Genomic DNA, 19,508 nt, shown 5'->3' with positions numbered 1-19,508 from the left:
GTTAATCAACAATCACCCCCGTTCACCACACCTGCACATCATTGTACTCCTTCTCAGGAACGTGGCGCCCAGACGCCTCATCCCTACGCGACAAAGACCCAGCAACCATACTGTTACTCTCCACATCAAAACAGCCTGTCAGATGCATCTCATCGCACAGCGGCCACAGTTCCTTCTCCGACATATCGCAAAACAGCCCCTCATACACAGACACAAAATCCGGGCCCAGCGACGTCTCGCTCCTGCACAGCTCGCGCGCACTATGCGCCCGCTGCGCGCTCGTCACTAGCCTGCCGGGGAAATGGTGTCGGCGCGTAAGCGCAGTCCCCCGCTGTTCGACAGAGCGCTTGCGCGGCGGCAGCGGGCCTGTCGAAGACCCGTCCACGAGCACCTTACTCCTGTCCCTATCGACACTATTCTCGTCGTACTCCAGCGGCGGGTCGAAGAACGGCAGGTACATGTCGGTATCCAGCTCATCGTACAGATGGAATCGCGGCCTGCTCTTGCACATGGTCTCCGGGTCCTCCTTGTACGCCGCGGCGCGCTCCGGCGTCGCTGTGAAATCCGTCACGTGGATCCCCAGCCCCTGGGTCGCGATGCCGTTCGACGCGTCTCCATCGATCCACACGCACTTCGGCTGGTAGTTCGTGTCGCCGATGATGGTCTGCGAGTTGTACCAGTGGCCTCCGCATGTGTACCCCACGTCGCCGTACCACGCTTTCTGCTGGCCGTCGGGCCAGGTGACTGCGATGTAGGAGATGCATAGGGCGTCGTTGCCGCCCTTGGATACTAAGATGTATTGCGCTTGTCGGCCTTGGTGGGCCCGGCTCGCGGTCACCCGGATGTCTTTGTAGCCGCCGTCTGCGATGTTGGATTTGCTGCCGCGCTTGGAGCCGAGTGCGCGGCCCATCACGTCGAAGAGACGGATGCCAGGAGTGTCGCCGCCTGTGGGGGGTTAGATGGGGAAGTCAGAAGTTTGGAGGGGGGGGGGGGGGGGGGGGGGGGGGCTACCAGTGTTGCCCTCCGCGTTGATGCTGGTCCCGACGCCGATTCTAATAACTGTCTGTCGGTCGGTCTTGTCGGGTAACATTGATCCAAGCATGGGTGCCTCGGACAGGATTCCAAACATGAGACCGATGACTTTGATAGCGGCGGCGGCCATGTTTGCAAGGATTGAATGAGTGTGGAGGGTTGGAAGGTCGATCAAAAAGTCAGGTAGGCCTTAGACGCTGCAACGACTGGCTATTTTCTTAGGAAGCTATCTGAAAAGACTGTAGGTGCAAGTAAAAAGAGCGTGCTGCTGAGGATCTGGGTGAAGCATATGTTACACAGGTGAGCGGTCACTTTATCTTTCCACCGAGTCTGTGTTTGCTGATGCCCATCTCCGCTTCAGTCATTTTCGCTCTTGGTATTCTCCTCTCAAGACTTCCGGACAAGCTGAATTCGCACAATATTCATGATCAACGGACCATGTTAGCAGGTCGGAAATGCGTCAGTGGGTGAAGTGGTTGAAAATACGAGTGTGGCTGACCAGAACCAACGCAGTTGTATTGCCACCTAAGCCACTTTTAGAGCATTCAGTGTGATTCGAACAGTCATATTTTGAATCCTTGCGCCACCGCATGTTCACTGTGTCTGAGATTGATCCTGGAGGTGTCGTAAGGGGGTCGTTCAATATTATTCTTGCGGACTTCGGGGTCGTAAGTTGTGGTCCGGGCAACGGCGTCCGACGTCCCAATAAGCTGAGGACCCTTCGTTGGCCTCCCACAGAAACGAATGGACGAAACGAAATCCGAGGAAATATTTGTGTACCGTCATCCTCCTGCAAAGTGTTTCAGCCTTTGCCAGCTGGCTGTGACAACGTGCAAAGTGCGCTGTTACTTCATCACCTTCAGATCGCATCCGCATACCTGACTGTTCGAAGAAACAGTTTAACTGTTCCTTGTATCCGTTCGACTCTTGTTTTGAGACTATAGACCTTTTTAAAACACCAGATTTGTTCACTATCAACCACTGACAGCGACCATGCGCGCGACAACTGCAACCTCGCCAGGCCTGACCCTCGCGGCGCTACTTTTGCTCCAGTCTACCACTACAGCGCAACTACTCGGCTGCGATGCCGTCAACTGCCCAGTGGACGCGTATCGAACCGTGCAATGCTCAGTTGGAAACGCAACCTTGAAAGCTATCGGCATCGCAAACCTTAAAACGTCCCTCGGCACCCAGCCACTCACCTGGACACTCGGTCTGCAGGAGCTCGACACCAACAGTACACAACCCTCCTTCGACCGCAACTACTATCTCGGCACCCCTCCGTCTTTCCAGCTTAACGACACAGGCTGCGCGCTCTTTTTCGAGGGCATAGCGCCAAAGGTCGCCGCACCAAACGACCACCTCGAGGACTTCACCTGCTCAAACTCACTGCCTGAGGCCTGCATCAAGGACTTAATGGCCCAGGCCCAGTTCGCCTACAAGTCTCGAAACGCAAAAGACCCGTTGTTCTGCACCCAGCTCCGCGACGCGCTCGCTAACACCGCTCCGGCGACTTGCTCCGCTGCGAAGAGCGGCTGGGGCGCTATCACTGCTCGCGGTAAGCCCCCCCTCCTATCCCAGATCTGTAAACATAGACCTTAGGACTAACAACCGCAGCTCTCACCGGCAGCTCCGCACCAGCGCCCATAGAAGACCCGAAGTGCCACCCAACAACCGGCGACGACTACGCGCTACGCCTCGTGTCCAGCAGCCGCCAGACACCCCAGAGTCGGGAGTCCGAGCACCTGGATCCGATTGTCAACGCAGTGACGCCGGTGATGACGCTCTTTGCGAAGGAGGGGGAGGCGGAGGTCGGCTTGACGTGTTTGAAACTCGTGGAGGGCAGGAAGGGGCAGACGGTGGATGAGCCGCAGTTGCAGGGGGCGGGTGCTGCGCTTATTTCAGGGCCTTTGGTGTATTTCAGTATGTTTGCTTTTACTTATTTGTGGTTCATCCTGTTATAGGAAACGATCAGCCACAGGAGTTAGGGAACTAGGGACTTGGAGTCTCGAGTAGCCACTGGTTCATATCTTTTGCTGTCTTTTATTCCTTTGTTTGGTAGCATGCTGGATGATTTGGCACATGGAATGTGATTACATTCCCCCTTCTTAGAGACGGATCAGAGGCAGTAACAATCAAATAGTCCGCCTTAGTGCGCGTATTGAGTCGAGATGTGTAATTGTACAGCGCCGCCGATAAGCATCTGTTTTTGGTCCTCGCGTATTGCATATGCACGAGGGCATTTTCAGTGACCAGATGACTCCAGAAATAATGCATGCAGCCGCCTTTAACAATTTGAACAGACTCATGTGTCAAGTCTTCTTATCCTATCGCGCTGCGACTGGAGAATAGCAGAATGACTTCCTAAAACACAGCTATGCGACCCATTTTGTAGAATAACAATCTTCGTTGCCTTCTAATGCTGCCCTGTCATATCTTACACCTGACTTTTCGCTTCGTTCGAGGGCGGTGGTATAGATGCGAAGTCGTGAAATCGTACAGCCTGAGTCTCAGCATCCCTGTCGATCTCCTCCAGTGCCAGACTCTTCGCAGGAGACACGCCCTCCCCTCTACCTGGCGACATCGAACCCACCAAGGTCGTCGACAGCGTACCCCTGCTCCCGTGGCTGTGGACAGCCGACTCGTGTGTTCTGTGACGCGGATCCGATGATGCAGTCTCGTGCGTTCTGTTCGTCGTGATGCTCGTTGGTCTCGCATGGGGATGGAAAGTCCACGGCTGCGCCTCGCCGTCGAAGTCGCCAACCTCGAACATCTCTCGAAGCAGTGTCCATGTGAACGGCATGTTGGCAACAATTATTGCCATCGAAGACTCGCGGATATACCAGAACATCCAATCTCTACCATACGGTTTTGCGAACGAAAAGTAGCTGTTCAGTGCGGCGGCGGCGATGACGAAGATGCCGAGCGAGAAGATGCCGACGAGGACCAGCTTTCGTCTCCAGGGCAGTTTCGAGCGTATAAGCATCTGCAGACTGATGGACAGCATTACCACGTCTGATGAGATGTTGAGCACCGCTTTGAGGATTCTGTGATGGAAGAGAGTGTTGCACTGAGTAGAGTTTGTAGGGACGGCGTAATACTCCGAAAACGGACGACACCAGACGGCGAAATACATTGTCTGCATAACAATGTATCCGAGGGCCACGTATGCGGTGAGGAGTTTGATGGCAATATTTTCGTTGCGCAACGCCGTTCGGGTGAGTCGATAGTACATGATTAGCAAACATGTTTTGCAAGCCCAGATTACAGATATCTGCATCTGTTCCGTAACAATCATCATTTTGCTGCCATAGACTCGTTGTGACAGCAGATCGTTACTGATAGCGCCGAAGTCGAAGTCATGAGGCTCAAGGTTTGATCCGGCCTTGAACCATCTGTTTGAGACGACCATAAGGGCAGTAGAGCAGACCAGAACGACAGTGCCCATGATCCAATCATCCAGTTGGAGGCCTTTGACTGATCGAAACAGGATCCGGCGTGCAATACTGCCACAAACACGTCAGCTTGCAGCTACACAGCCCCCGCGAGGATAGGAGATAAGCTTACAGTCTTGCGATAATCATTCCGACAGCACAGATGTACCATATCCAGGACTCGCGATGGAATGGAAGTGGCATTGTGTGATAGAGAAACGGCTGCGCCGTCGCTGGCGACTATGTCTCGCTATCCGGGGTCCAATTTAAACTTCAAAGGTTGTGATAACCGAACGAGCATATTGCGACGCGTCTAAATGCCAATTAAGTTTCCAGTGCAGCCGAACGCTACGGTGTCGCAGTACCGGGCAAATAAAAGTGTAAAATGGCTGGTGGCGCTCGTAACTGCCGGCAGGGGGATGTAGGAGGAAGGAGTAGGAGGTGAAGAAGGAAGGGAGGATAAGCTGAAGAAATTCCTCACTGAGGATGATGCGGTGACGGTGACGGTGATGTGTGATTCGCTGATAGGTGCATTTGCGGGGTCTAGTAGGGTTGGCACACCCTGGGCGACAGATCAGCGGGCGCATCCGCTCCGCTCCGTGTCACCACCAACCCCCCGGAATCAGCTACCGGTCCGTTCGATTATGGTTTGAACTTTCGCCTTGACCAATTTCCCAAAATGGCGGTGACGACAATTCGTTTTCTCGCACAATCGTTAAAATCAGGCTCAAATTTTGTGTGTGCATCTCGTTAAGCACCAATTGAGGCCTAGGGTCGTTTATAAAAAAGATATACACGTTGTCTCCATGCTTCATTGGTCGAGTCTAAAGCTCGAGTCATGACCCATACATGTTTTGCGCTTGGAGCGCTTGCAAGAATTAAGAGTGCAGCAGATGCTTGACACGGAAAAGCAGAAGATTTTTCAATTACTGGGTCTTGCGCGTGCTACACGCTGTCAAAAAATGGGTATCCGCATATAAATGACATCAAATATAGCCCTCGGACGATGGAACCTGAATTCTAGAATCGTGAAGTGTGCGATCTGGGGTCCGGTATCTAGACTTAGGCAGACCTGCATCGACATGGACAAGGGCGTATCACGCCGGGTAGATACATGATGCCGGCGCGGCATACATACAGCAAGTCAGAATCTCTGGACATGTTTACCGGGAACGTTGTTCTAGATTAGCCAAACTCTCAAGAGATACCCGTGAACTAGTACTCGCACGTGCCTCCCCCTGTACCTTGTTTCTAGATTCAGGCAGGGAAGTTGCGAAAGCCAGTCCATGCAGTGTTGAGGTAGGTATTGCATCTTCGGCAGTTGGTGTCTTTTTCTAAAAGTGCGCTGAGAAAGCAACATGGTTTGGCAGGTGTGTAACTGAAATCTTTCACACGCGAAAAACATGGACACAATCGAAGACGGATTCGAAAGTGGTGAATCCTACGTGAGTCGTGGAGGAACAAGCTTACCGAAGGCATAACCAAGCGTGAGTAATGTCTTGTTCTGGGTCACTACAGACAAATCAGAAATTCCAAGCATGTGTTCCTCCATAACGTAATTCGATGAGTACCAGCGTTAGATAGAGAAGTATAGATGAACAACAGGGTATTTCCAAGACACAAGAATTGCCGGCATGTGCCATCCATACAGAGAAGCTTTCGAGCGAGGAAGGGCAGAACATGTCCCATAATACGCTTAATTTTGAGTCGTTCGGCTTCTTTGCAATGGCTCAGAAACGTGTGACTACAAGATGTAGTAGTCAGGCTACAATTGACTTCTGTAAAGCCTGCATGTTCTGTCAAGAACGCCCCATGGGGCATAGGGAGGTGTCTGAATATTTCCATGCAATACATAACACTCCAATAAGAAGTAGAGAGCAGGACTAGTACCTTGCGAGAGTATTTGTAGCAGCCGTGTGGAATAATTAATCAGTGACCATGACGACTAGACGGAACATACCACTCCTTGTGATCTGCCCTTTCATTTCCGACGGTATGCAGAGGAGGTTTTGAGAGATGACAAGTCGAAAGGACACATACAGACACACAGACACACAGTAGTAGACATAATGTTTATGTTATAGACATTGACCTTCAAAGGAAAGATGTGGTGCGGTGTAACAAAAGAGTGACATAGTCCAGACGATGTTGGTGTCAGTAGTACACGCCCGCTGACATCGGGTATCTCGGGGATGATCACGCAGCACGTTCTTCTCCCAAGGGTTTGAGTAGCCAACAATACATAAGCGTGTTGTTCTCAGAAGAAAAACAAAGTCCAGACAACAGACATACGTCTGTTTGCTCATGTTTCTAGTAGCCTATCAAAATGCTCGTTTCGTTCTCGAGAATCTTAATCTATCAAGGCCGGACTTCAAATAGCAGACATCAACGTCTCTTTGCCTCATTTTCAGACAACCCATCAAGAATGCTTATTTAGATTTTAGAATTCCTCGAAATTGGCAGGCAAAAGTCCAAACGGCAGACATGTTGGCCCATTTAGAGAATTTTTTATTTCGGACTCACCATCCCGTGTGGAAATTCTCCTTTTGAGATTTTTCGATGGTGGCCAGGAATCCAAGCAGCAGACATCATCTTTTCCATCATCTCATTTGGATAACCCACCACAACCGTTGAGGTCCATCTTCGTTGCCTTGGTGAGAGGTGAGAGGCAGGAGTCGGGACAGCAAACACATAGAATGTCTCCGCAAATTGTTTTGTTTTTGAATAGTCCATCCATTGCATGAAGAAGTGTTAGAGCTCTCAAGATATCTCAACAGTGAGAGACAGAATCCTAGACAGTAGACACATCTGTCGAAACCATGCACCTTTATTTTTCAGATAGCCCATGCATCGCGATAAATCGAGTTTTGGTTGTTGAGATGACTTGATGGTGAGAAGAAGCAGAAAAAAGAAGAGATTGAGTTTAAGGAGTACGCGCTTTGTCCGCTGCGATAGCCCGTACGTATCCTCTGCGGGTCTCATGGGCTCGTCATGGTCAAATTTCAAAGTAAGTCAGGAGCAGAAACTTCCGTAGCCATTCCTACGTCGGATCTACCAGTCAAAAAGGGGAGAAGAGGGTGGCTAATAAAGGGATGACGTAATGGTCTATTCTCAGAACACAAGGTTTTCGGGCCATGTTCTGTTCACACCAAAACATGTATGAGTGATCTCGTGTCTTGTTCACATGAGCAGAGAAACATGTCATAATAGTCATCACTTTTTTCGCAGGATCACATGACAAAAACACGACAGGAAAGCCATTCTCCGAAAAGATGGACTATTTGAAGAAAGGCTAAAGCCTGATATTTGAGGGATCAGAACAGTGGATTGGCTTGGAGAAGTTTAAAACCAGCAGGAAAGCCATTCATCACATCGAATGCGTTTTTTGAAGACGCATGCGACGGGCGACTCGCGAGAGAGAAGGAACACCCGATCTTAAGCAGGCATATGAGGATGTTTTGAGCCATTTTAGCGGTCCCGCAAAGCATGGTCGGTCTTTACAGCCTAACGTACCCCACGGGCGAGCGGATCAACGGGCGAGCGAATCACTTTTGCCAAGCCCCCACCAAAACTTGACCCATCATGGCCCAAAACACCACACTTTGGTCCTGCACGGTACAGTACAGGCTGGAATATCATTCAGAGACCTCTTCTACATCAATCTTGCACGTTCGCGCGTTGTGTCCTGTCTGATTGCACCTTCCACAGCGCCGTTGGGTTGGCTCGCCCTCTTGAGTGCGCACCTGCTTCTTCGCCCTCTTCCCATCACCACGCGCCCCAAACTCCTTTAGAGCTGCCAGCCGCTGCCCATCTTCAACTATTAGGGTCCCTTCCTTCTGAACTCGCTTTCTTTTATGTGATTTTCGTCGCATGGCGGCCTCGTTAGCCGCTCGAAGCTCCTTGATTTCCTGTTGAGCTAAAACCAGCTTGTGGGATAAGATTGCTCCCCCCTTTGCGTAGTGCTCAAGCGCGCTTAGAACAGAATTTGGTGAGCTGCCCTGCTGCCTCTTATACTTCTCTCGAATTAGAGTTGATTGCGACCCAAATTCCAGGGTGTTGCTGGGGGTTTGCGACTGCCAGGGTACGTTGTTGGTGGGGAGTGGTGGTGATGGAGTCCGAAGCTTCACATTAAGGGCTGATATGACCCGTTCTGGGTCAAAGGGGACCAATCCAGCACCTCGAAACCCTCCTTGGATATTGCTAGAGGTAAACACCGCATTATAGGCTGCTTTAAAGCATGGCAGGAACTCAGTCTTTGTGATGTGGCTGATTCGGTTGCGCATAAGCAATTCGGCTTGGCGCCCGTACGCTGTCTTCAAAGGGGCAAAACAGCCCACATCAAGTGGCTGCAGAAGGTGCGATGAGTGCGGAGGCATACATAGAGTAACAATCTTGTTATCCTTGCAGTATTTCTGGAATTGGAGCGATTCGTGGCTCTCGTGGCCGTCAATAACCAGCAGTCGGTGGGTACCAGCAGTACGCTCCTTTGTATGCGCGTCAAAGTGCTTCAACCACTCAAAACCAAGCTCATTAGTAGTCCAGCCGTTACCGGAGACTGCAATAACCCAATCCTGGGGCAGGTCTTCCTCCTTGTACCAGCCGGAGAGGTGGTGGCGCGCCTTGAAGATAACAAAGGGTGGAATGGCCCATCCTTTGGCATTGATACCCTGTATGACCGTTGTCCACTCCCGGTTGCCTGGCTGGACTGCCTTTGGCCTTCCTCGTCTCTCTGAAGCTGTAACAACTGCTCCCTGGGAGATCTGGCCCATCATGAAGCCTGTCTCGTCAAAGTTGTACGTGTCGTCATCTAGGATACCATACTTGGCTTTTGTGTTTCGCACCAGGGAAAACCAGCCCTGCACAACCCCAGAATCCTCGCAGAGGGCTCGCTTGTAGTCATACCTGCGATTAAACTTCACTTTGAGCTCTGGTTGACGCTTTACAAACGTACTGGGCCAGTTTGTGCCAATAGGGCCCAGATTGCGCTCTGCGCGCAGAGAATTGGCCATTGCAGCCACATCTGCCAGCCGAGGGCCAAATCCTCGCTCGTCCAGCTCAAGTATGTGATTAACAATCACCTGCTCCTCTAGATCATCCAGCCCTCGTGAGTTGGGCATAGTATCGCCTCGTGAAGGTCGTCCAGTAAGTCGATGGCTTAGTGTAGCTTGAGGAACGTTGTAGATAGCTGCAGCGCGTCGCTGTGAGAGTTTCGCGTCTTGTTTAAGAGCTTGAAGCGCAAGCTGTATTTGAGCTTCCTTTAACGCGTTAAGATTAGGTTGTTGTTGAGGCATTGGTATGTAGAGGATACTTTGGTGGGGGCTTGGCAAAAGTGATTCGCTCGCCCGTTGATCCGCTCGCCCGTGGGGTACGTTAATTGATTTTCGCACAACAGTGAGAGAGGAGGAAATGACCAGAAGAGAACAAGGTCGCACCACAGGTCTGACGTAGAGAGCCATAGGAGCCATCTTTCTTCCAAGCGGCAGCACCATGACAGAAGTACCGCTTCCAGACATACTCATGCACGACAGAGGCTTTCTCCGACACCGCCCATGACAGGTTACCTTCCCAACTTTCACGGCGCGGCGCCACGCCATACGGCTGACTGATATTGGCTTTTGAGAGAATATGGCATACTGAAGCGCGTCCAGCAAGACGCCCACCCAACATCCACACGCATGTCCAGCATTCGAGCAAAACAACGGAAGACATCTTGACTCCTGAACAGAGCTTTTGTCCCCCAGCCGCAGAGACAACATGCAGCCCCAAAATGGCCCTTTATCGTACCGCAGAGGGCAGGTCAGCGCCTGGCACGAACAAAGCATACATTCCGGCACAGAGACCGAGCGGACATGGTTCAGGAACATTGTGATTTCGAACTGAGAACAGGGTGGGCAGAAGGAGTTTCAGAGGCTTGGGCACCGCCCAGCGATATAGAAAGGTCGGCGCGGATGCCGAGGGGACATGGCATCAGCATGTCTCTGTTTACAGTGGAATTAGTCGGCGAGGAGAAGTTTCGGGCGAGCGTGAGCGAAAGCAACTGCACGAGGATGTGAGGAGTGCGGCTCGTCGTGGAGAACATTCCCAGTTGCTGTTCCGGTCTTAGTGATGAAGTCTGCAGCGGCACCAGGCCATGAAGCTGTTCTCGGGTAATTCAGAATCAAGAACAAGGCGGAGAAGAAGGCTCAAGGTAGATGTGAAGACGTGCGTAACCGCGCCATAATCTGTGAAGAATGCGATTTGAAGTAGAGGGCATCGCAAGAAACTGTTTGAACTTTAGTGGCGCAGGTCGCAGCAGCGCCAGACCATGAGCTTTGACAGTCGTATTGTAGGGCATGATTTGAGGAGCGAAGAGATTTTGAAGTAATTTGAGGAGCAAAGATGTTGGAAGTGATGTGGCATTATAAGTAGCGGAGTTTCGAGACATTCACCCTCTGTTATAGGATTTGAGAGCAGCAGAACCTCCAGACATGAGTCGACCGTCAGATGGTTTGAGAGCAGCAGAGCACTCCAGACATTACGTCTCCGCTATTTCTGTTGAAAGCAGCAGCGCGCTCCAAACATGGTAGGATTTCATGCAAGTTTCAGACAACACAGATACAGAAGATGAGAGAGTTGCGGTTGTGGAGGAGAACAAGTGCAGACATTAAATATCTGATATTTATACTCGCATGGTATCTGTGGTCCCGTGATCGAGCCAAACGAACCGATCGCCAATCAGCGATTTCCTGAACCGATGAAAAAACGAAGCATGCCGCTTCTGTGTGCTTTTCCAAACGCCGCCCAATGCACGCGCAAGCGAGGGTATAGAGTATGCAGAACCGAGGAACCGAGAAACCGGTGTCTAGGAAACAGGAACGACGCGAGAAACGACAACGCAGGAGCAGAAAAGGCCAAAGCCAGGACCAAAACATCTTGTGGCAGAGCAACGTCTCATGATGGCGCTTCCACAACCCCCCACCCTCCCTTCTCCCTCCCCTGCCCCTCAACCTCCACCGCCCCCCGCCCCGGCACATACCAGCGCCCTTTGACCTTCTCCCTCGCCTCGACTTCCACCGCGCGATCGTGTCCATGCACCTCCGCAACACCTAGACAAGGCGCGCTAGGCCCCGTTTTAACATCATTCGCGTTCCACGACTCGGCAGGGAAGCCTCTGGGATCAAAGGAAGGGCTATTATGCGAGAACATACTTGGCGGCGGGGCAGAAGCGCGCGCACGGCGGCGGCGCCGGTGAATTATGAATGCGGCGAGGGCGACGAGCGAGATGACGGTGCAGCCACCTACTGTGCCGCCGACAATGGGGCCAAGGGACTGTTTTTTGGGGCTCGAAGGGGGTTCGGAGGGCGCTGTTGTTACGGGGGAAGCAGAGGCGGTGACGGTGACTGTTTTGACTGGGATGGAGGAGGAGAGAGGGCCGTAGGTGCGCTGGGCGGTTGAGGTGAATGCGGAGGGAGCGCAGCCGTGCTGGGTCATGGTGGTGGTGTCGTAGGCGAAGAGCCATTGGTAGCATTCTGTTGCGGTGCCGGCGGTACATTTTGCGATGGCGGAGTCGGAGGTACAGGAGGAGTCTGTGCAGGAAGAGCGAATGGCGGTCGAGGGGATGCAGGCTGTGGCGATGGTGCAGGAGGAGAGGTTGGCGGCGTCGCAACATCCATGAACTCCGTAGAATGTATTTGTTGCGCATACTGCGTTAGAGTTTGGACAGCTCACTGGAGATGCTGAAAAAATTAGATGTTGCCGATGAATGGTAAGGCTGGAGGTACGTACCCGATAACCCGGAGACAAAGCCGCACGTGTTGCCCTCGTTTGCTTGCAGAGCCGCACGACCGAGTATGGTGAACTGCGGTGCTGCTGTCGGCGCAGGACTCCAGTTGTCGACTGCTATTGCGAGATGTTGTGTGGGTTCTGGCATTGCGAGCGCTGCCGCGGATACTAGGGCTGGTGCCAGGATGGCATGCTTTGCACTTGAGAGCTTCATGACTGTCGAGTTTCCATGCGGGCCGCTGAAGCTCGAGCTTCAACAGATACTGGTATGGAGGTTGTTTGGTTACACGGTGGGCACAGCAGCGGGGAGTAGCAGGTATGAGCACTGTTAGGCGCGCAGCTCTTAAGATAGGCTGGGCTGAGTAGCATCGCGAGCTCTGTGGAGAAGAGGCAGGGTAAGCTTAAAGCTCCCTTGCTATCTGGGAGACATGCCCTGGCGATCCGCTGTCACTGTGGTGAATCGTGGATCATGCGGATGCGCCAACATGCTCGAGGCAAGGCGTCGATGGCACCCTTGAGGCGGTCTGCCAATAGTAACAATCGACGTCAGCCGTAATGCGCAGTCGCGGCAACGCCCACTCGTTATTGGGGGATGTTCACAGAGCGAAGTAAGTAAGCAGCCGGGGGCTGAGTACATTTGGTAAGGTGGGGTGTCTGAGCGTGCATGCATCCCTGCGCCCAGTCGACAGAAGTGCGCCAGGGTATGACTGCGCGCATTAATAGACCGCATCTATCGGTCAACGAGGGATGATGACGACGCAGTAAGCCGTTTGAGTATTGTGGTGTCAGTATAATGAGACTATCTGAAGTCCGGCAGTTTGGAGGCGAGGGAGCGCGAAACACGGCTCCCACGTGTGAAACAAAGGCAGTGGTGCCGGTACCGGTCATCGCTTTGACAGCTGAGTATTGCGGCGCTGTTAGTGGAAGGCTAGAGCGACCTACAGAAGGCACCCGAGGACAATGAACAACACAGGGATGTCTGTGATGGAAGGCGCGCCCTGTAGCGTATCGCACTCGGGAAGGAGCGTTGGCCTGCCACCACGCATTAGCCGGTCGCACACGACGTGTTGTCGGAGGCGATGCGCAAGGCTGGATCGCTAGATCGCTGCATTACTCCGACACGAAAGCAGGATTTGTGGCTGCACAGATCTGCGACGCATAGGTGATCCATGTAAATCTATTCCTGCTCTTGTATTGCATATATACAACAGTACCAACCTCACCTGAACGCCGTCCCAATGTTGTGATCGCTGATAAGACACCTCCTGCGTGCGCGCGGGCGCATTGTCGTCTCACGGTCCCGGGTATACAAGTAGTGTACAAAGTGCGATGCGCCGCGGCTCGGCTCCCTTCTAGTTCCGCTTGTGAGGGCCGATGATCTTGGGGTACATTCTCGACAGGTGGTAGTTGATGTTGTTCTTCTTCGGGTTCACGTCGCGCTGTGTGGTGTTAGAGCATGCTCATGTTCTCTCTCCAGCCACACATACCGGCTGATCCATGCATTGCCGCAGCTTCTGCTCAAACTGCGCGCAGCCTTGCACGCTGTATCCTGACGATGCCCAGCAACCTGTGATTGACAGTTAGCCATCGTTCTTCCTATTTCGTCTTCTCCATGCGCCGTGTTCGCCGTATTGCTGCCATCTCGTGCTGTCTCGTGGCCACGCCTCGGCGCATCTCCATTGCAGGACCGCACATACCCAATACTGCTGACATGACGCCCAGGCACGGGTTGGACTCTGGCTTGTTCGGGCGGCGGATGCGGAGCTTGTGGAGCGGGGGCAGAGGGCGATGCGTGACCGACTGCACGGCCTGACCCTGTGGCTTTGGCACCATTTTGGCGTTCGTTCGATGCGATCGGAATGGCTGGGATGGCCGAGACGATAGGCGACGGCTGATTGACTGAGCGACGGGTGCGTGGACGTTGATATGGCCGGCGCGGTCGTGGATCTATTCGAAGCTCGGCCAAAAAGTTGGAGCGGCAAGCGCCGAATCGGGCAACGGCAGGCGCGACCGATGACCCCTACTAGCGTCGCCGGTGTGAGTGGTAAACAAACACACTCTTGTCGCGTTAAACATCATTACGTCGGTTCGGCAAAGCGTGCGGGTTGAATTTGAGCTTCCGGTCGGGCAGCGCTCATACTAACCAGCAGCTTCACTTTTCCCGTCGCCATGGCCGCCTCCCCGCGCAAACGCTCCCTATCGCCGCGCAAGCGTCTGCCGCCCACACCATTCAACCAGACATGGCACGAGGCCGACGCCGCACACCTCGACCCCAGCGCCCTGCCGGTCGCCCGCATACCCCGCGGCTGGGAGCGCAAGCGCGAAGTGAAGCAGGGCAGCGAAGGAAAGGCGAAGAGCATCTGGCGGCGCATCGACCTGCGGTCCAGCATTGCCGGCGCGCAGCAGGATGAGACGGAAGAGGAGGAGCGCGATGCGCTTTCACGTGCTGTGAAGCGGCGACAGAAGATGAGCCCCAAGGCCATGGAGAAGATGCAGGGCAATAAACGCGCCTTCCAGGGCACGCGCTGGGAAACGAGAAAGAACGTCCTGCCCCGTACGCAGCATCCTCCCGATATAAAAGGTGTACAGCACTGACACTGTACCAGGCAAGAGATCTTTGCGTAACAGTGACACTATCAACCAGGACCAGAGCGACAGCGACGACACGCAAGACGCAACAGACGCAGACATGAGCCACGACAGCTTAGCAGAGGCGTCGCATGTACAGGCGAACCCGGCATCGTTCACCTTCGCTGGAGCCTCAGACTACGAGGGCCAAGGAGAGCAGGAAGACGAACAGAACGTGGGCGACACTGCTCCAGAAGACTCGACATTCGCACTTATTTTTAGATCACCTGTGAAAAGCACTTCCAGGCCAATGATTACGTCGCCAGCCAAGGTCGACTACCCCGCATTACCGAACAGCGAAGAGCAGAAGGCACAGTTGGAAGAACCGTCTGAACTTCCTGTCGGCGAGGACGTCACAGTCACGGGGTCGACTACCGAAAGCATCGCCGCTGAAGTAGACATGGCCAGCGGCTCGAACACCTCGGACGCTGCAGAGACATACAGTGCAATTCCAGAAGCAGTCGAGTCCTGGAACGCCGAACAAGCTGAAACGCAGCCCGAAGATGAAGAGGAGGTTGCATATCCGGCGTTACCTATGGAGACCACTCTAGACAACCAGGCTGCCGACCCACAAAACGAGGACTTTGTGAAAAGTGAAGGCGAAGATGACGATACCGAGATGTCTGAAGTACATTTGGCTACTTTTGTACCCTCTCTCGCGCTTGAGAACAACCAGGCTGGGACTGCCAGGGACGACGATGAGATTACCGAGGCCTCGTTGCAGCTGAACATACAGGAAGAATACGAGCGGGAAGGCGAGCTTGCATCCCAGCCCCCCACACCAAAGCCTGTTGCGACCGCCAGCGGGGACATCGCAGACGGTCTTACACTTGCACTCACGCCAGCGAAAGCATCGACCAGAGGGCACACGCCGAAGAAGTTGCATTCGCCCCCACCACCGTTGCGTATCGAATCGGGTCCTGACGATGCAACAATGACACTCGCGATCGACGATGATACCGCCATCCTCAAGAGTTTCCTCAGTCGCGCAGCTGCTAGCAAGGCAGAGAGATCCGCATTCATCACTCGTCGATCGTCTCTTGAGAACCGACGCGATTCAGACATTGTCCGCCACGCTCTAGCGTCACCACGCAGAGCACTAGAAGAGAAAGACCCCAACTCTCCAACCAAGGCCGACGCCGAAGCCACCCTCGATCTGTTGGAAACCCCGGTGCCAATATCTGCTATCGAGGAGTCAGCTCCTCCCGTTGCAGAACAGCCTGAAGAAGAGGATGATACAGAGGTTAAATCTGGGCGGGTCTCAAGACGCTCTTCCCGGGCAAAGAAGTCTCGTCTTCCGGCTCCAGCTTCAGTTGCACTGCCCCAAACCAACAAGATTGCCATTCGTCGTGCGGATGGCAGCGACCCAGTCGTCCTTAAGAAGACGGATGCCCAAGAGCTAGCCCTCATTACCAGGAACAACACGCGGAAGAACAAGCAAGGGGCTTTCATGGTCAGTCTACGCTTGCTTAAAATACAGGCTGAGGCGATCCTGTCTCCGTCGACCGATGTCGATGCAGATGTTGAGAAGCCTTCAGCACCAGGGAGGAGGGGTATCAGATGGGACGAGACGCTGGCGTACTACCAAGAGCATGGTGACACCATCGCTGCGCAACAAGCAGAAGCAGAAAGTCTGGCCACTCCAGATGAACTGAGCTTGCCGGTCGCAACAACGAAGAAACCCAAAGCAAAGACAAGCACAGACAAAACCTCGACCCCGAAGGTTCGCCGTGTACGCGGTCTGGGCACAGTCAACGGTACACCAGGAAAGGGGCTATTGGCTACTGGGTCTCTGCTGCCAGATGACATTCAGGAAGAGAAGGTTGCTGTTGCTCAGCCAGCGCCCACACCCACCGCCAAAGGGATCCCCAAGCCAAAAGCGACCAAGAGGCTGCCCGTTCCTTCCACTCCTGTAGAGGCGAAGCCCGCGGCTCCCGAAGTTAAGCCTGTTGCCGTTGAACCAGTCAAGGAACGCAAGAGCCGCATTGCTGCACCGAAAAGTGTGAGGCTACCCAAGCCCCTTGCAACCACTGCGCCCGTTGTAGTAGCAGAAAAGGAGAACAATAGGAGTGCGCTCAATGGCGCGACGCCAAGGAAGGGTATACCAGCTCCTCGCATCATGGCACCCAAGGCGGCTGCGACCCCGGCGTCGAGTCTGAGTGGTGAGAGCGGGTTGCCTAGGCGGAGAGGGAGGAAGGCGTAGGATGGACACGCATACATAAGAGTGCGGAGTGTCGTGTGATGAGTGATGACTTACTTGTTTGCCGGGTTTTGGGCGTTATATACCTTGTTTGCATTTGCATATAGCGGATAGAGGCGTGGAGCTGCTTTGTGCTGATTGGTGTGGAAAGAGCATTGGAGGCGTCTATTTCCATCGAGCGTCTCTTGGACCGAATTTTACGCTATCTCAACGATATCTTGTCACTTCGGCTGTAGCTATTTACATGCGCGCACACGAAGCGCTTGCTGGTATAGTACACGCTGTCACTTCTTTCCAGCATATCCCACACAGCCCTTTCCCACTAACAACCACACCCTACCCCTCCTTCGCTACAACCTCCTTTTCCTCCCCCTTGATCCTAACCCTGACCTCCATCCCATCCACCGGCTTCGCCGTAACCCGGTGCGTACTAAACAACTTCCCCTTCGTCTTCACCCTCCCCCCCTCCTCAACCCCGGCCTCCTCGCCCCGCACCACCTCCCCCAACCCCACCTTCTCAAACTCAAACCACCGCGCCACACACACAACCACAATTTTCGCCTCCAGATTCGCCAACTCGGATCCCGTGCAGCGCCTCGGCCCGCGCTCATACGCCCGGAACGCACTTTCCGGGATCGCGCGCCCGCGCTCGCCCAGCCACCGCCCGGGGTCGAATGCGTCGCGCGACGCGCCGAAGACGCGGGGGTGCCGCTGGATCGTGTAGGCGCGGGGGGACACGCACAGGCCGTCGACGGTGAGCGGTGTGCCGTCCGGGAGGGTCAGTGTGGTGTGCGAGGCCGCGGGCGCGACGCGCGCGGTGGTGCCCGGCGGGTGCAGACGCAGGGTTTCTTTGATCAGGGCGTCGGTGTATGGCAGGTGGGTTAGCAGGTGGGCTGCCTCGGGGCTGCGGAGGCGGGCGGCGATGGTGGAGGGGTGCGGCGAGGGACCGAATGCAGAGGTGAGTTCTTCGGCGAGAGCGGCGGCGGCAGAGGGGTGCGTGTGCAGCTCGTAGAAGATCCATTGGAGGAGGATGGAGGTTGTGTCGTGGCCGGCGAAGAGGAAGCCGCGCAGGGTGTCGCTTGTTTGCTGGAGGATCTGGGAGTTGAGGGCAGGGATGCCGTGGAGGCTGAGAGTTGCCACGCTTTTTGTTTTGGCCTTGGTGTCGGGGCCAGAGGTGAGGAGGGTTTTGTGTTGCTTTTTGATTTCGGCTTTGAGGATCTTGTCGAGCTTGCGGTCCTGGTACCGGACTTCGCGCTCGTTGGCAGAGAAGTAGTCGCGCCACCCTACGCCGCCGAATGGGCGCTTGTTAAAGGCTTCGGAGAGGGCACGGTAGGTCAGGAGAACGTCGCTTTGCTTTCCATCGATTTGGGCGTTGAGGTCCATGTCGAATGTTACGATACCGATAATGTCGAAGACGAGGTTCGTCGTGTACGTCTCCAAGCAGAATGTCTCGTTGCTGGCAGCCTTTTGTGTCATGAGATCGATGAAGGTCTCTGTCTTGTCAAGAATGACATCGACGAGGCTGAGAAGATGTTGAGGCTGGAAGCCAGGCCGAATTCTCTTGTACAACGCGTTCCATTCATCACCCTAGAGTCGTTCGTCAATATTTCTAATCTTTGGCTTCCCCACCTACGTGACAGCGCGGAAGAGCTAGCTTACGTCGGTGGTAACCAGAGACCTAGCGCCCACCAGGGGAGCCAGCTGCTGAATAGCTGGATGCTTCGGCATACTGGTCCTGTAGGCCTTACTCGGTTTGGTGACCTGTTCGGCAACATCATTGTCCAGGATGAACAGAATGGGGAACTTTTCGATTGGGCGCCAGTCGACAAGGAGGACCGGAGGGAAACCGAGCTTCTCAGCCTGTTCATACAACATCTCGTCGAAAGCTCGTCGAGGATCGCCCTCGCCAGCGGCTTTCTCGATCCATGGCCAATGGCCTCTCACGGGGTCTGCTGGCTCAGGCTGGGGGAAATGGGAGTACTGCGCGAGATCGAGAGGCTTGGGCTTCGAAATTCGCAGGTAGTAAGCCACGGCAAGCGATATCGCAGCGATAGCGAGAGCTTTGACAAGAAAAGCTTCGTCCAAGCTTCCAATCTTTTGAGTTGAGATCAAGTCGAGTAAAGCCATCTCTGCTGCCAGAAGAGCGTCGTCGGATTGTCAAGATGTGAGTTTCTGCATGAGCCGCGTGTCGCGCACAGCAGGCAGGCCATCATTCTTATGAAGAGGGGCATCGTGCCATCTCAGCCCTTGGCCCATTGCGTATGCCATGTCCACGATGAAGTGGCCTCGGGATGTTGTCGGACATGATCGCGGCATCAATGCGGTTGTGATCATCGATTAGATGCATCAGATTAGATTAGACAAGATTGATTCGCTGATGCTCCCAAGCCATGCAGGTCAAGCAAAACTCTGCAGCTTGGCAACACGGAGTGCAAGCCGCGTTGAGCCAGCAA

The 19,508-nt window shown here is 54.0% G+C and overlaps 7 protein-coding genes across 7 annotated transcripts; 2 read left to right on the top strand and 5 right to left on the bottom strand.

The window, feature by feature from the left end:
* Positions 1-22: 22 nt before the first annotated feature.
* On the bottom strand, positions 23-1,162 carry C7974DRAFT_375668 (uncharacterized protein; the record flags this gene model as incomplete). Its single annotated transcript, XM_046140226.1, has 2 exons — positions 23-945; positions 1,012-1,162. The coding sequence occupies 2 exons, from the start codon at positions 1,160-1,162 to the stop codon at positions 23-25; spliced, it is 1,074 nt and encodes a 357-aa protein (XP_045998376.1).
* An 863-nt stretch (positions 1,163-2,025) lies between these two features.
* On the top strand, positions 2,026-2,996 carry C7974DRAFT_375667 (uncharacterized protein; the record flags this gene model as incomplete). The annotated part of the gene is made up of 2 exons (XM_046140225.1): positions 2,026-2,590; positions 2,635-2,996. 2 exons carry the CDS (start codon positions 2,026-2,028, stop codon positions 2,994-2,996), a joined length of 927 nt encoding a protein of 308 aa, XP_045998375.1.
* A 393-nt stretch (positions 2,997-3,389) lies between these two features.
* C7974DRAFT_175244 (uncharacterized protein) lies at positions 3,390-4,989 on the bottom strand. Its single transcript, XM_046136234.1, has 3 exons — positions 4,832-4,989; positions 4,600-4,779; positions 3,390-4,538 (listed from the first exon to the last, which is right to left on the bottom strand). Exons 2-3 carry the CDS (start codon positions 4,668-4,670, stop codon positions 3,470-3,472), a joined length of 1,140 nt encoding a protein of 379 aa, XP_045998374.1. The 5' UTR covers positions 4,671-4,779; positions 4,832-4,989; the 3' UTR covers positions 3,390-3,469.
* Positions 4,990-11,113: 6,124 nt separating this feature from the next.
* Positions 11,114-12,541, bottom strand: C7974DRAFT_175190 (uncharacterized protein). Its single transcript, XM_046136233.1, has 2 exons — positions 12,231-12,541; positions 11,114-12,181 (listed from the first exon to the last, which is right to left on the bottom strand). The coding sequence occupies exons 1-2, from the start codon at positions 12,439-12,441 to the stop codon at positions 11,397-11,399; spliced, it is 996 nt and encodes a 331-aa protein (XP_045998373.1). The 5' UTR covers positions 12,442-12,541; the 3' UTR covers positions 11,114-11,396.
* Positions 12,542-13,579: 1,038 nt separating this feature from the next.
* C7974DRAFT_375663 (uncharacterized protein) lies at positions 13,580-14,060 on the bottom strand (the record flags this gene model as incomplete). The annotated part of the gene is made up of 3 exons (XM_046140224.1): positions 13,580-13,666; positions 13,715-13,794; positions 13,925-14,060. 3 exons carry the CDS (start codon positions 14,058-14,060, stop codon positions 13,580-13,582), a joined length of 303 nt encoding a protein of 100 aa, XP_045998372.1.
* Positions 14,061-14,259: 199 nt separating this feature from the next.
* On the top strand, positions 14,260-17,225 carry C7974DRAFT_175130 (uncharacterized protein). Its single transcript, XM_046136228.1, has 2 exons — positions 14,260-14,781; positions 14,834-17,225. The coding sequence occupies exons 1-2, from the start codon at positions 14,397-14,399 to the stop codon at positions 17,056-17,058; spliced, it is 2,610 nt and encodes an 869-aa protein (XP_045998371.1). The 5' UTR covers positions 14,260-14,396; the 3' UTR covers positions 17,059-17,225.
* C7974DRAFT_175127 (cytochrome P450) lies at positions 17,225-19,377 on the bottom strand. Its single transcript, XM_046136227.1, has 2 exons — positions 18,715-19,377; positions 17,225-18,642 (listed from the first exon to the last, which is right to left on the bottom strand). The coding sequence occupies exons 1-2, from the start codon at positions 19,180-19,182 to the stop codon at positions 17,392-17,394; spliced, it is 1,719 nt and encodes a 572-aa protein (XP_045998370.1). The 5' UTR covers positions 19,183-19,377; the 3' UTR covers positions 17,225-17,391.
* Between the last annotated feature and the right edge of the window lie 131 nt (positions 19,378-19,508).

Source organism: Boeremia exigua (assembly GCF_020726555.1).
Source record: "Boeremia exigua strain MPI-SDFR-AT-0100 chromosome Unknown C7974scaffold_5, whole genome shotgun sequence".
Taxonomy (NCBI): domain Eukaryota; kingdom Fungi; phylum Ascomycota; class Dothideomycetes; order Pleosporales; family Didymellaceae; genus Boeremia; species Boeremia exigua.
This window is presented reverse-complemented; position numbering and strand designations above follow the sequence as displayed.

Bases quoted from the DNA above. Each gene is read 5' to 3' on its own strand.
- C7974DRAFT_175244 (XM_046136234.1), bottom strand. From the start codon at position 4,670: ATGCCACTTCCATTCCATCGCGAGTCCTGGATATGGTACATCTGTGCT. The intron at 4,539-4,599 runs GTAAGCTTATCT...TGTTTGTGGCAG, and splicing joins GGAATGATTATCGCAAGACT to TATTGCACGCCGGATCCTGT.
- C7974DRAFT_175130 (XM_046136228.1), top strand. From the start codon at position 14,397: ATGGCCGCCTCCCCGCGCAAACGCTCCCTATCGCCGCGCAAGCGTCTG. The intron at 14,782-14,833 runs GTACGCAGCATC...ACACTGTACCAG, and splicing joins GAGAAAGAACGTCCTGCCCC to GCAAGAGATCTTTGCGTAAC.
- C7974DRAFT_175127 (XM_046136227.1), bottom strand. From the start codon at position 19,182: ATGGCTTTACTCGACTTGATCTCAACTCAAAAGATTGGAAGCTTGGAC. The intron at 18,643-18,714 runs GTAAGCTAGCTC...GAACGACTCTAG, and splicing joins GGTCTCTGGTTACCACCGAC to GGTGATGAATGGAACGCGTT.
- C7974DRAFT_175190 (XM_046136233.1), bottom strand. From the start codon at position 12,441: ATGAAGCTCTCAAGTGCAAAGCATGCCATCCTGGCACCAGCCCTAGTA. The intron at 12,182-12,230 runs GTACGTACCTCC...TAATTTTTTCAG, and splicing joins CTTTGTCTCCGGGTTATCGG to CATCTCCAGTGAGCTGTCCA.